The 15,431-nt window shown below is 48.4% G+C and overlaps 1 protein-coding gene across 1 annotated transcript in view; it reads left to right on the top strand.

Annotated features, from left to right (window-relative positions):
• The window catches only part of LOC122375991 (cyclin-dependent kinase 14-like), a 37,226-nt gene extending 22,637 nt beyond the window's left edge, over positions 1 to 14,589 (top strand). Inside the window, exons 3-10 of the mRNA XM_043355618.1 lie at positions 248 to 403; positions 7,105 to 7,295; positions 11,277 to 11,368; positions 12,450 to 12,624; positions 12,913 to 13,099; positions 13,402 to 13,497; positions 13,669 to 13,949; positions 14,271 to 14,589. Coding sequence (XP_043211553.1) covers positions 248 to 403; positions 7,105 to 7,295; positions 11,277 to 11,368; positions 12,450 to 12,624; positions 12,913 to 13,099; positions 13,402 to 13,497; positions 13,669 to 13,949; positions 14,271 to 14,468 — 1,376 coding nt within the window. The 3' untranslated portion in view covers positions 14,469 to 14,589. The remainder of the gene's footprint in view (positions 1 to 247; positions 404 to 7,104; positions 7,296 to 11,276; positions 11,369 to 12,449; positions 12,625 to 12,912; positions 13,100 to 13,401; positions 13,498 to 13,668; positions 13,950 to 14,270) is intronic.
• Positions 14,590 to 15,431: the final 842 nt, after the last annotated feature.

Below are 15,431 nucleotides of genomic sequence, written 5' to 3'. Positions count from 1 at the left end.
ATTTATTGTCTTTTTGAAGGGAAAGCTGACCACAGAACCTATTAAACATATCGTTCATTACATTTACGGTACAAAAATATCTGTGAATGTAGAAAAAACGCATACAATGTATTCTGTCATCCAATCAGTCATTTCATAATGGCGTCATTAGTTCCCCAGGCCCTATCACAGAGGGCAGTCGCTATGGATGAGGGCGCCGGCCAGGATGACTGATGGCGTCATAATGACATCACACCGTCCGTTTCAGCGCTATCGAAGAGCACAGATGCGGTGGACGAGGGCGCTCAGCTGAGCGCCGATGACGTCACTGTCGGTTGTCTGCGGAGCGGCGGCTACTCGGAGGAGTTCCTGGACAGACTGGAGCCAAATGGAAACATCCCCAAACACGGCTCACTCTACAGAGGTAAGAAATTTTCAAAATCCCACAGTTTATATAAATACACACAGAAAAATATTAACACCGTTAGCGGTGTAATTGCACAGTACATATCTGAGCACTTGAGGAAAGTTAATTTAGTCCCTTCCCCGCTTAAATTACTCGCGCTTCTAAATGAACACCAGGAAGAAGGTAATAGAACACTGTTAGGAGGGTTGGGTGTTTTGCTACATGTAGTAAAACACCCAACCCTCCTAACAGTGTTCTATTACCTTCTTCCTGGTGTTCATTTAGAAGCGCGAGTAATTTAAGCGGGGAAGGGACTAAATTAACTTTCCTCAAGTGCTCAGATATGTACTGTACAATTACACCGCTAACGGTGTCAATATTTTTCTGTGTGTATGAAACGGCCGACTCGGGCCGAAACGAAACCACCTCGAGCTACTTTCTTGACCTAGTGTGCGTTGAAATAACGTCACAAATCGTAGTTATTTCCAGTAATAATTTCTCGTGTACCAGCCGAAGTGTTTTGCACGGTCGGCTTGTGTAGATCAGCAAATCTCATTTGTTTCGACCTTGTAGCCAAGCATAGACGTGTGCTATCTATGTTGCTGGTTTTATCATTGTAAACAAAAGCAAAACGCAATTTACCACGGAGTCCACTGCCCATAAAAATCGCATCACTGAATCAAATCCGATACTAAATGGAATTTTCCGCCCAACTCCATTGCGGTATCCAATACCGCACCAGCCATTTCGCCCAAGTTTTGTCCTGTTTGTGTCTCGCAGTATCGGTCAGCAGACCCGTGAGATTTCTGTCCAATAATCTCAGCCACGGTTTCTTCGGTGCCTGTCTCCCTCCCTCTCCTCCCCTCTCTCCCTCTCCCACCCTCTCTCTCTCTGGGGATCTGGCTGCCCGCCAGAGCGGCCGAGCGTCACATATCACGCACAGGGGGCGTCGCAACATTCGCAGCTCCGCCCGGAAGAAAGTGATGAATCACAGGGGCGTGACGGGGCGTGGCGTGACGTCGCGTGTGTGACGTCGCGTGACGGGCGACGTTACGGATAGACGGAGCGTCAGGAGTACGGCTGTGGTATAAAGCATTACAATGGGCGGCAAAAACCGAACGTAGTCGAAATATGTATGATCGTTGTTAGAGAGTATGTGCACTCAAACATAATTTGATAAATACGTTTTTACTCAAATGAACTAGCGTTGTTGCTTCTCAACGATTGGACGAAAAATATCTGTTATTATCTTATGCTTTTTATGGATCCGATAGTGGGAAGTTAAAAGCCAGGCACGGAACAATAATTCGTATTTTTTATTTGTATACGTTTCGCCATAGCAGTAAACTAATTCGGTGAACTCTCTTTTTGTCGCTATCAAAATACGTCCCACCCCTATCTCTCTTTTCATATTTTCCTTAATTGCCCATTCGTCATTCCCTTACGTCAATATTTTTTTCCACATCATGTGCCCAGTCTTCTGTTTCCTTTTCCCACAGCTCATCTATGGGGCACTCGGGAACGCATCCCTTCCACACACAATGCCTGTCCATATGCACACAATTGGGGGGGGGGGGGGCATAGCGTTCGTCAGGAAGATATACAGTCTCTTCCTGTCTGTAATCGCCACCGTACTCTGTTGTCATGGCAACAAAGCGTAAAGTCCGGTCTGTCGAGGCATAGCAACCGTCTCTTAGTAATGATAAGCAGCAACACATGGCAACAGCTCCTTGGATGAGGATGAACGTAAACGATGGATTGTGATATGAAGAGAGAGAGAGAGAGAGAGAGAGAGAGAGAGAGAGAGAGAGAGAGAGAGAGAGAGAGAGAGAGAGAGAAGAACGAGAGAGGGAGAGAGAATTGAGATGGGGAGAGATAAAAATAAAGAACAGATGGAAATGACAAAAGTGTTTATTATTGAACAGAACTTTTAGACACTTTTCTGCGCTCGTAAGTCGTAGTGTTTCCGCCTTTTTTTAACCCTCGCCGGCACAGGCCATTTTGCGTCCTTCGACGGCACAAGGGGGGGGGGTTGATACGACCCCCCCTCGCGTTTGGCCCCTGATCGAGCTAGAGCTTCGCGGAAAAAAAACGAGCGTGTTGCCCGTCACGAGAAAAAGCCGATGATACCCAATTTTAGGGTCCTAGGTCATCGGTTGACCTTCCAGGTCAGGTCAATGACCCAAAAGTCGGGAAAATCGGGACCTGTTAGAAAGTCGTAAAGTGTGGCTGCTATGTGGTTTTCCGGGGTGCTGATCACGAATATCGTGTTAGTTTTGATCAGAGATGATGTCTTTAAGCATTTAGACCAGGTAAGGTCAGGTCAGGTCAGGTCAACCGTTAGGGGTTGTGACGGGTATTCGTAATACGTGTCAACCGCCTCTGACAGCTTCGTAACATGTTACGAAGGCACCAAAACTACTTCGTAAATGTTCAAATGGTTGCTAAATTCGAATTCAGCTCCAAAAACTAGCCTAGAAACATGTAAAACTCGAAAAAGTGAACCGAGGTCACCCGAGGTCACCAAAGGTCAATGACCTGACCTGACCTTCAGGTGACTTGAAACCCACCCTAATGTATGGGAGCAGCATCAAATCACATGTTTGAACGTTTGAAACCACGAAAAGCTTGCAAACGCGCGGCTAATGCGAGCCGACATACGCCGAATCGCGATTCGGGCCAAACATGGTCTCGGAAAAGAGACAACAGGTCAAAGGCCATTTGGGTCAGGGTCATGAAATTTTCAGGGTAGATGTAAAATTGATCAATGCGAGGGTACTGAAAGTTTCGTCGCGATCGGCCGCTTTTTACGCGAGTTATTCGCGAAAAATCTTAGGGAGGGGTTGCATCAAACCCCCCCCCCCCTGTGCCGGCGAGGGTTAAAGTATTTCTTGCAGCCGTTTCATAACACAAAAGTCCTAATGCTTTGTCGTTTCAGCGCACGTATATACTAAGTGAAGAGGCGTCTAACGGCGTTGTTTGTCGCAACTGAGACCTCGAGTAATTTGGCAGAGAACCTCGTTCAGTTTGAACGTCCAACTTCAATTTCATTAGCTTAGGTGCCTTCATCCTTGCCGCGCTGTTTTACTTTTGTGTTTGGTGGCTTCTGTTGGAGGCGGAGCTATGTCAGGCTGTCAGGACAATTTGTCAAATCAGGGATGCAAATGCACCGCATTGCTTTCTGAAAAGCTGACCATAGTCACCAAATAATGTAAGATCTATATTATGATTTATAAGATGTCTGTGCGTGCCTGCGTCTGTCAGGACTTATGTGTCTTATTGCGCCTGAAAGGCGCCGCGTATCGGCGTGAAATTTGGCATGCCGAATTTGTGGGCGTGGGGGACCTTTGTATTAAAATTTGGGTGTGATCGGGCCAGGGGTGCGCCGTCGGCACGTGCAAAAGGGTGCTCCCATAGGCTTAACACGTGGCCGGCGAAAACCGCCAACGGGCGAAAATCGGGCCTGCAGCGCTCCTTTCCCGAGCTTATATCTCGGCAACCGTAAGTCGCAGCCACATGCGGTTTTCACTGATGGATACAGAAGAGATGGGTCTATCGTATGCAATAAGTTTTTTTCTTAGGTATGTACCACGTGCAAAGAAATAGCCTCTTATCTTGAGAAAACGGGCATTTTTTACACATTTCAGGAAAAACGTTGGCATTTGAAAACGATGCATTGGAATGACACGGGATGCATTTCGCGGACTACAAGAGGATCTGAACTGTTCAGAAAATATATATTTTTGCCCATTCACTCGCACATCTTCATAATTAAACGCTTACAAATTGAGGGTTTGACGTGTTACGTTCATGCTCACCTTTGCACCGTCATAATGTATTGATAACGTCGACTTATGGCTATAAATCTACCCCAGATCGAAAGAACACTCTTTTCTGATCAATATCCACCCAAAATATTTTCAAAAAGTCATCAAGGGTTCTAAGAAACAGAGCAATGATTATACCGTTTTCGACGCATTTTTACCGGTTGAGCGGCGGCCAGGCTTGAACGCGGCCAGCGGCGCGGTAATATTACCGTGTGCTTTATATTCGTCTAATACTCGACCCTCTTCCGCTAACAGCGCGGCCGAGTGGATAAGATGCCAGTCTCATAACCCGAAGGTGGATGGTTCGCGGCTGGTCAGCTACCACGCTTTTCGCCCGAATTCGTCCCTAGGTAGCATTCGGCCAGCCGGCAACCGCCGAGAGGGATGCGAATGTTACATTTTAACGAGCTGGCGCACCGTTAGGGATCGACTCAGCAACAAAGCATTCTTACTCTCAGATCAATATACCGAAAGCTGGCCATCTAGGGTATGAGTACTAAATAGTGTATGGGCAGAGTAGGTATGGGCAGGGTAGGGTATGGTTAGGTGACTGGTAGGATAGGGTAGAAGTTGGGTATGGGACGGGTAGGGTATGGGCAGGGTAGGGTATGGGCAGGGTAGGGTATGGGTAAGGACCCAAATAATACCAATAAAACGATTTTTAACCCAGCATAATGCATCCGTAAAACCAATTTAATCAAAACATAAAGTTATAGCGCAAAACATGCCATCTAGTCTAACATAAATTTGGATTATCAGCAGCACGCAGCACTGTGTGCCGTTGAAATGTTCATGCATGTTAAGATAAACGACCCGGTGCCGTTTGATTCCTCTGGGTACACTGCCTTCCGGAGTGCAATAGTCCGGAAATACTGTCTGGGTCCCTGTGGGGCCAGTGTATCTTCAGTGCCGAGCGCGGCCAAATGTCAATAGTCCCGTCATTGTATCCCGTCTGCATGGCAACGTCGAATAGCGAACATCTGCATAGGAAATAACTACGTCTGGGACTTGATTATTTGCCTGACTTTGGCACGGCTTCATTTTACTGATATTTGCTTCAATATCTGGGAGCTGAGCTATGATTAAAGTGTTTTATTCTTTCCTTTGTTTAAATGAGTTACACGCTTTCCATTTTCCGTCCAACTCCTGTGTTTTCCTGAATTGAGCAGCTTCAAATTAAAAACTGCGCTCTGGAAGGTTGTAGAATGTGAACCTACCACTCTAGCCCAGAGGAGTCCAGAAAGGATGGAACACTTGTATGTCAACCACAAGAGCATTGAGTGGCAAGGAGCGGGAGAAGAGAGTTCGGGCGGTGTTGGAACACGACTGGAAAGAAAGGGGAACAAGAAGTGGAATGTGTGAAACAACAGAAGAAGAAGAAGAGGAGGGATGAGGCACTACTGGAAGGGACTAATGCGACTGAGGAGAGACATACAGTAAACACGCCATCTCATGCTAAGGAGAGACCAAGGAACACTTCTGAGGATGGATGGAACGTCACTGAAAAAAGACAGACACCACTGAGGAAGGACATACAATACTGAGGAAGGACAGTGGCCCCCTAGTGAGGAGGGACAGGCGCCACTGAGGAGAGACAGACACTGCTGAGGAGCGACAGACACAAGTGAAGCGGGACATGCACCACTGCGGAGGGACAGACAGTAGTGAAGAGGAACAGACACTACTTGAGAAGGGACAGACACTACTGATGAGGAACAGGCACCAGTGAGGAGGGTCAGACACTACTGAGGAGGGTCAGACACTACTGAAGAGGGTCAGACACTACTGAGGAGGAACAGACACTACTGATGAGGGACAGACACTACTGAGGAGAGACAGTCTCTACTGAGAGGAACATACATTATTGTGGAGGGGCAGACACCAACTGAGGACGAACAGCCATCCTTGAGAAGAGACAGACGCGGCCGAGTGGTCCCAGTCGCGCTGGATAATGCACGGACTGTCGCGCCACGGGACGCGTCTGGTATCGATCACCTCACCACGGTACCTCTCGGCGGAAGAGCGATGGATCGGCCTCCACTGCCAGAGAACGAGGTTAAATGGGAAGTGGGAAGCTGACCTGGGACGTCTGGCACATGTGTTCTTGTGGGTAGGGATATAGAACAAACTAAATGTGGAAGCGGAATTCGCCAGGCTGTCGAGAAGAGTGTTGGCATTGAACTTGGGGTATGCATTTGCATTTTCAGAGATCATGCTGCTTGCAGTCTGGCATTGCGATGCTTTTTTAGCACAAATACGCCAGGGAGCAATTCGATTTGAAACTGTTTTTGTATAGTCAGCTCCCCAAAAGCGAGGTATTTTTCTGACTGCTTCGGACTTTCTAAGAATGTAGAGTTTTCTCGCCTTGCAAATATGCCTACCTATAGACCAAGCACGCCGGCTGTTGGCAGAGACAACGTCGATCCTAATGACGTGGTGTTTGTATGTGTGTGTTCGTTGTGGATCGGCACATATTGCCACTTAACGCTCTCGCTCGGCGGGGGAAAGGAAAATGCCGATCACAGCATTGGCTGAGTGCCACTGTCGGCAGTGGCCAACTCACTGCGTTCGCCCTAAATGGAGGTCATCAAGATGCTTTCAGAGATTGAAAATAAGAAACGAAAATAAAAAACCACTTCTTTGGCTGACTCAGTTCCGCCTTAGTACACGGTCATTTGTACGTTTTGTGATTGGTATGCTATGTCTACGTACAATTTTCTCGTGACAAACCAACTTTATAAAAGCGGGCCTTTATTTCCTTCGACATTTCCGTATGACTTGCCTGGACGAGCACGTCTTCGTTCGGAGTCAGAAGAGTCTACCGGACACCGGTAGCCAATTCAGAGGTCTACCATTACCTGTCCTGACCATTACGCCTCACCTCTGTTCCAGGGTGGGATCGGCTGGTGGACCACGATGTCGTCAGTCGCCAGCTGTCCATCTCATCCGACAGCAAACTTCTCGACGATGACGTCAGAGAGGAGGCCAACGTCATCATGAGACCCAAACGGCCTCCGAGACCCAAGTCAGAGGCATACCTTTGCGAGGAAAGCAAAACTTCTAAACGATATTCAGCGTTTGGCGTAAGTTAGCATGACATCTGCTCTCGCATTGGTTCGTGCGTTAGATAATTCCGCATTCGCATGTCTTTGTTTACTTTATCCATGCACAATCCGCACCCAGTTTCGTCAATCACTACCTCGCTGTCGGCGTTATCCGTGGTATTTGCAGCGGAATCTGTCGGTCATTCCACCACTCAGCGAGGTCCGGCGGCGGCTCAGAGCTGTCAGGGTCTCCCATCAGCCGCCCCGCTCCCCGACATTATGCATGCATAACGGTGGAGCCGCTCTGATGGATTGGATGGGAGAAAACGCGCCTCGGGAACTGGGTTATGTGAGACATATACAACCTTGAAAAGACGGGCGAGGCAGTTGTGTTCTTTTCTGTGAAAGGCGTAAGTGTTTTGGGGGCTGTATTGCGATGGGATATTCCACTGTGGCGCGCTAGCGCCAGTAATTTAGCTGTGGCGTGCCCTCCGGCCAGCCTGCCTTTGCGCCGCCGATCGCCGCCGCGCGCCATGTTTACAATTTTATCAAGAACGTTTGTTTTCCTCTTTTATATTATTGTAAATTCGTTATTATCGTCACTTCTGTTTTATAGATTTCAACCGTATTTCATATTTGTCCTTGCTTTAATTTGTTGTAATTTCTAGATTGACTTTTCGCCGTTTCCATATACTCGATTCGTTTTTGATTATGTAAAAAAGTGTTTTAACTTTTGGCAGTGTAGTTCCGCCCCCATTTACTTCCTGTTCGTTTTGATCTTTATGGTTTTTGGCACGTGTCTGAGTTAAAATATAAATTTAGTATCCGTACGCAGAGTGTCAGAGAGGCTGAGTATTTCGACGAGTTCCTACTTTTATTTCTCACGTTTTTCTCCCAGTTTTACCCATATCTAACCATCGTTTCACTGTTTATTTCGTTCTTTCATTGTGGGTATTTCCTTTCCTCCGAACACGCCCCTATTTACCCTGAGACCCACATTCTGGTGACCCCGACGTGATTTGAAGTGATGAGTTTAACCTGTTCATATATCCTGTGCTTTTGTTGCCATTTTTTGTGTTTTTTTGTTGCTAACCTTGACATTGCCTACCTACTCGTCATGCCTCACTCTGACTGATAATGTGCTTGTGGCTGAGTTCCTGGCCCTGCCTTCTGCTGTTGGTGCTGTTTTCGCACCCGTGTGCAGCCTGACAAACCAGCTGTCTCGCAGTTCCGCTGAGCAGCCCCCCGCCGTCAACCAGCACCAGCAGCAGGACGAGAGGCGACCAGCAATAAGCCGACACGACCCTGCTGCACAGGATGACGACCCTGCCGCGCAGGACGCAGCCGCCCCTCATGGGGCCTCTGTCAAGCCGCACCTGGCAGGAGCTCCGCCGGTTGACTACCAGTTGACTGCCTCAGCTGCTGGGACACCAGTCAACGCCGTCACTGTGGACGTCACCGACCTGCACGCCATCTGAACCACAGATGAACGACCTGAAGACCGCCTCATTCTACGAGTGCAGGAGACATCCTGACTCCTGACGTTTGTTTCCTCATGTTGACCTTTCCATTGTTTTCCTATCCTGGCCCGCTGTTGTTCCTTCCAGTGTATGCTGAGGTCTCTGTACCCCTTCTGGCTCATTTTCTGTCGTCTTGTGGTTGACTCTGCTTCCTACTTCCCAAACAATCCAGGTGCGTTCCTGGTCAACCAGTCCTGACCAGCCACCTCCAGTCCAGGCTCTCCTGTGTCAGCGACCCCTCCATCTTGGAGCAGTTCCAGCCTGGAGAGACCTCGGACGCCTGCCTGATACCTGCCAGCCACCACATAGACACCGGCAGCTCGCCTCCAACGTGCCAGCCCAAGATGACTGCCGCCTGTACCAGCAAACGACACAACGTGGACTCGGTGCTGCCCGCACCGACCCGGACCGACGAGCTGCTGGTCACCGCGCCGCCACCGGACGCCGAGCCGCTCGCCGTCGAGTCGCTCGCCGCCGTGCTGCGCCCGGCCGCCGGGTCGCTGGCGACCGCCGCGCACCGGACGTCGATCCGCTCGTCGCCTCGCCGGTCCCGGCCGCCGGGTCACTGGTGACCACCGCGCAGGCCCGCTTTTGTGAATTGTGATGTGATGTGATGGCTCCGCGACTAAGAGGGGGAGCAGTGTGGCGCGCTAGCGCCAGTAATTTAGCTGTGGCGTGCCCTCCGGCCAGCCTGCCTTTGCGCCGCCGATCGCCGCCGCGCGCCATGTTTACAATTTTATCAAGAACGTTTGTTTTCCTCTTTTATATTATTGTAAATTCGTTATTATCGTCACTTCTGTTTTATAGATTTCAACCGTATTTCATATTTGTCCTTGCTTTAATTTGTTGTAATTTCTAGATTGACTTTTCGCCGTTTCCATATACTCGATTCGTTTTTGATTATGTAAAAAAGTGTTTTAACTTTTGGCAGTGTAGTTCCGCCCCCATTTACTTCCTGTTCGTTTTGATCTTTATGGTTTTTGGCACGTGTCTGAGTTAAAATATAAATTTAGTATCCGTACGCAGAGTGTCAGAGAGGCTGAGTATTTCGACGAGTTCCTACTTTTATTTCTCACGTTTTTCTCCCAGTTTTACCCATATCTAACCATCGTTTCACTGTTTATTTCGTTCTTTCATTGTGGGTATTTCCTTTCCTCCGAACACGCCCCTATTTACCCTGAGACCCACACCACCATTCTGTGGTTATGTGTTTTCCGGTAGAGGTGTACGATGTGGGCGCAAGTTGAACATTTTAGACTCCCCAGAATAATGGAAGACTCTCTGGAGATGAGTTGCCAGTTTTATGGCGCTCTCGTCATCGGTGACGGCTTTCAAGCGTTAACAACTTTCATTGATGAGTAGACCAAAAATAGCTGGAGCGGAAGAACATAAAACTACCGGATCGATGTTTCGCTGAGGTCGCTCAAACGATTTTCGCTTCCAGAATCCAATCCAGGCCACAAGCTGCTCTTTTTACTGTCGGCTATTAGTGCACCGTGGTCCCTACTGAAAACATCCGTGAGCCAGTTTTATCCGGAAATGGCCAGAAGAGCACCCACAGGTCACGCGTTCATTGACCTGGCCACCGCGCCGGCCGACAGAGGCTCATATTGCACAGTAACGCGGCTGTGGGAGAGAGCAGGCATCGATCCGGGCGAACTCGCGCAATGGCGACCCGCCCGGTAAATGGCGGTCAGGGAGGTATATGACCGTCAGTCTACAGAGTTGTTCCGAGCTGACCTTTGACCCCGCAAATGGAGGTCATCACACCACCGACTGATCGTCAATCTATCTGCGCGGGATTGGGCTGATGGAAGTCGGAAATGATGCACGTGAGGGCAACGATATGACATTCTAAATATAGACATCACGGTGAAAGTCGTGCGCCTTCATTGGGATATGTCATATGATATTTTTGGGCGCACCTAACTTAACCTATATTTGCCGACCGGATTCATTCCTACGTCGGGTCGATGTGTGTAAAGAATGCACTGGATTCCACGTAGAAGAAAAGGCCCCTTTAAAAACGTTTTCGGATCGCAAAGAAAATTGTCTAGCTCAATAAGACACAACTGAGCAGCAACAGTTGAAAAAAAGAAAAGAAAAATAATACCAACGCCATGACAGGAATAGCCACGAAGCACTCTTACCGCTCAGCACACAAAGGGATACATGCCTGTTTTGCCCGCATGAATTCCTGTCAGCTAACTCGATCAAATCGGCCCGAACGGACCGCATTTCACCGTCATGATGCGGGCGTTTTTCAATGTCGATCGATTTCTCGTTTGAAGGCTGACCCACAGCTCCTCTAAAAGATGAACTTGAACTGCTCGTAAATTGTGAACGACGTGGCTCACAAACAGGCATATTTTTCATCCATGCTGACGTGAAGAAATGAAAATTATAGTTATCGAAAAAATGTGACGAACTATTGTAAACTCTCTAACTGAAGCAGTGACTTCATGCGCCCTGTTAACCATTCCATGTTTCTTCTTGGCAGGGAGATTCTCCTTTTGGTCGACAGGAGGCTTACTTGAAACTGAACCAACTTGGGGAAGGCTCATACGCCACTGTCTTCAAGGGATACAGCAAGTGAGTTGAAGAAATGTCCACATTTTTAGTTGGTTCTGTCTAAGAGCACAAACTCTTTATCAGCTTGTAACTCATCATACTTTTGAGTGAAACGCAATGTTGCCATGTACTTACCATTACCTACTCAGGAACTCGATAATCAGACTGAATAGGAAGATTACAATATATATGATATAGGAATTGGAATATAGAAGAATATAGAGGATATAAATAGGCAGATGCCAGATACCTATACTAGGAAAATCAATGGCAAGGACGGAGAAGAAAAGCTTTTATGTCACACACATGTCACATAACCTAACCCTAACCCTATACTGAAAACAAAAGCAGTCAAGCGCGGCACTGCAGACCGCACGGCGCACACGTTCCTGGGATGGTAGACTATCCCGCCCGACACGTGGGTACTGCGGCACAGCCGTCGGCCGGTTGAACGGACGACAGTCCGTCTCGGGCTGTGCGTGCTTATGCACGGCGTCTGTCGTCATTTCGTCATTTCGCAGGTGTTGCATTTCATATAATGAAGTAGTTCTTACTTATGGCATATGAGTCCTTCTGGTGCTTAACTCTACAGTGAGTGATAACACTATCAGCCTAAAACAGAGGTCGATACGAATATGTCAAATTGCTTTTCGGTTTTATTTTCACGTTCGTTCACCTTCAGACCGAAAAGGACGATACAATTGGGACATATTAGGCATTGCATTTCATTGCTTCCGTCATCTATATATCAATTGTAACTGCCTGAGCTGGCACAAGAAAAACAACTCATTTTCTCCTTGAAATGAGGCATCGAATGAAAAGAAGATGCACTCACTGAGGCCCAGAAATGCCTAAGAGATACAGCGCTCTCCCAAGTTTGAAGCTTTCGGTGTTGTTGGTGATGCTGAGCCTGCAACTCTAAAGTATATGGCGTTCTATAGCAAAGCCCACGTTTGCTAAAAAAAAAAAAAAGACAGAGGAGTACAGGATGCGACGGGATGATTGAGGAACCTTCACATCAGATTCACTTTCAGAATAAATCCCAAGCTATAAGTCGGTATTTCGGCATGTCTTCATCCCTCTTTTACCACTTCTCCGTCAGTCTGACGCAGCAGACGGTGGCGCTGAAGGAGATTCGCCTCCAAGAGGAGGAGGGAGCGCCCTTCACCGCTATCCGCGAGGCCAGTCTGCTGAAGGAGCTCAAACACGCCAACATTGTCACCCTGCACGACATCGTGCACGTCAGAAACGCGCTCACCTTTGTCTTCGAATATGTGGTGAGTGACTCGTTTACGATAAAGATGGATGGTGGATGGATTATGATACTAACATAAGTATTGTACTGAGAAAGGTGCATGGTTTTGTGATTCACGTCAATGTTTTGCATTGAAAAGGCACCAATGATAAGCTGACTACATTCATCTATGAATCGTTACGAGTACTTTTTCTCGGGCAGTATTTCTGGCCGGCATGAACTTTTTGAAATTTGGCCAGCTCCCCTTGCCGACATTTCAGTCTTCGCCACACTGTTCTCCACCCTATTGAAATATTTTACTGCTGCACAGCACACGGACCTGGCACAGTACTTGGACCGTCACCCTGGCGGTCTTCACGCTAAAAACGTACAACTGTTCCTGTACCAACTGCTGCGCGGCCTCAGCTACTGCCACGAGCGGCGCATCCTTCATCGGGACGTCAAGCCACAGAACCTGCTCATCTCGCAGATCGGAGAGCTCAAACTGGCCGACTTTGGTGAGAGAAGGAGGGAGAGGGAGAGAGAGAGAGAGAGAGAAAGAGAGAGAGAGAGAGAGAGAGAGAGAGAGAGAGAGAGAGAGAGAGAGAGAGAGAGAGAGAGAGAGAGAGAGAGAGAGAGAGAGAGAGAGAGAGAGAGAGAGAGAGAGGAAAAAGGGAAATAGAGAGGGGACATTGGCAGAGTTGCATAAATTGTATGTACTTGAGGATTGTCCCGAAATTATCAGCATAGCGTTTCATAAATCCAAAAGCTCATGTATCGTTGTGTGAGCGTCGCATCCATAGTGCTTGTCTTGTTTCAGGTCTAGCACGAGCCAAGTCGGTACCGAGTCATACCTACTCACATGAAGTTGTCACACTGTGGTACCGACCTCCAGACGTACTGCTAGGGTCCACAGGTATGGACTGATGTAATAAGTAATTAAGTGATTTAATGTACTGAACCGGCATTTACTACGTAGCATTCCCTTTACATATTTGACGTCTGGCTCTGCTAGTGCGGCGATGAAACTTGCTACTTATCAAGCAGGATAACACCTCCTTAAACTCACGAGACACTCCCGCGACAGAGTACACCACGTCACTGGACATGTGGGGCGTCGGCTGCATCTTCATAGAGATGATCGCCGGCGTGCCCGCCTTCCCCGGCGTGCGTGACGTCTCCGACCAGCTGGACAAGATATTCCGTGTGATGGGCACGCCGGACCCGCGCTCTTGGCCGGACCTGGAGACGCTGCCGCACTACCGGCCCGAGAAGCTGAAGGAGCACCGAGCGCGCCGGCTATCGGCAGTGTTCCCCAGACTGGGCGAGCTGCCGTACGCCGAACTGCTGGCAGTCAGAATGCTGCATGTGAGTGGAGGGAGGAGGGACTGTGTTGTGGGGAATAGATGCTGGATAAGATCAGATGAAGATGTACACTTACACACAGGCTTTATTTATTGGTTTAGAAGTTAACTCTACAATGTTAAGGCTTGTTGCGCTCTCGTTGGCATTTATGTTTATTCCATGTGTATTTTATGCCCCTTTAAAATGCGCAATTTCGCATTTTGTTGTTGATTCAATAAAAAAAATAGCATCACCCCACCTGGCGCTGTTAGGCAATGACGATTGACGACGGTGATGATGACGATGACGTCGTTGATGATGACGATGACGTCGTTGATGTTCCAGCTGGTCCCGGAGCGGCGAATCACCGCAGAGCAGGCGCTGCGTCACTGCTACCTGGCCAGTCTTCCGCCCGGTCTGGCTAACCTCTCGCCCCGGCAGAGTGTCTTCTCTGTGCCGGGAGTCCGGCTACACGGCGAGCTGCGCCAGTTCGCGCCGGCGCCACTACCCAAGGCCGCCCACGAACGGCGCCTCAGGCACTAGCGGGTCGCCTGGCCAGTGCGCCGTGTCGCCACCAGAGGCGCTAGTGTCTGTCAGGGGCGCGGCGAGGCTTAGCGAAAGGGGAGATCATGTGCCGTTTCCTACTGCAGGTTTTAAGTGACTGGAACTAACCTAAGTTAACCCGCGCCCTGCTGGGGGGGGGTGTTTGAACACCCCCCTTGTGGTTTTTCGCGAATATCTCAAAAACGGCGGCGCGGAGCGCCGCCGTTTTTGGTACCCCTTATCACACATCAATTCTACACATGTTGTGAAAATTTCAGACCAAGGTCATTCAAGGTCAGGTCACCAGGTCACTTGAAGTGACCTCACCTCATAAAAAGTTTCAATGTCTGTCATAGCTACACCGAGTGACCGATTGCTTTGAAACTTTCAGCGATTGCTAAGAGCAATAGCATGTACAAAATGTATATCTCAGAATTTTGATATCGATGACCTAAGGTCAGGTCAATTTTGCGACCTCCCCATTATAGGTAAGTCAATGGGAGAAAATTGAAATGCGCCGCTTTTGGACAAAAGACATTATAAACACTCCCAAACACCGAATTACAAGTGGTTTAGACACACTGAACATGAAAATGGTGTCCATGACCCTTGTTTATGCCCTGAGGTCATCTAAGGTCACGAATGGTATCTAACAGTTTTTCGCAAATAACTTTTGATAGAGGCATGCTAGAGCGATGAAAACGCCTTAGATGTGTTCAGCTCGACGATACGGATCGACTGATATGCAACATGACCCTTTCCGGTCAGGTCATGACCTTGACCTGAGGTCAAATTTTCAAGTTGACCTTTCAAGGTCAACTTATAGTTCATTCGATGCGTCTTGACGAGAGGAACACAATGCCGGTAAAAGTAAGCTCGTACAAGGCTTGGGTCAAAAGTTATTGCAGAAAAACTGTTTCCGAAAAAATCGGCTATTTTTGCAGTTTTTGCCCCCTGCAGGCA

The sequence above is a fragment of the Amphibalanus amphitrite genome, unplaced genomic scaffold (genome assembly GCF_019059575.1).
Source record: "Amphibalanus amphitrite isolate SeventyFive unplaced genomic scaffold, NRLGWU_Aamphi_draft 001979F_arrow, whole genome shotgun sequence".
NCBI classification, from domain to species: domain Eukaryota; kingdom Metazoa; phylum Arthropoda; class Thecostraca; order Balanomorpha; family Balanidae; genus Amphibalanus; species Amphibalanus amphitrite.
Note: the sequence above shows the minus strand (reverse complement) of the source record. Positions and strands in the feature narration are given on the sequence as shown.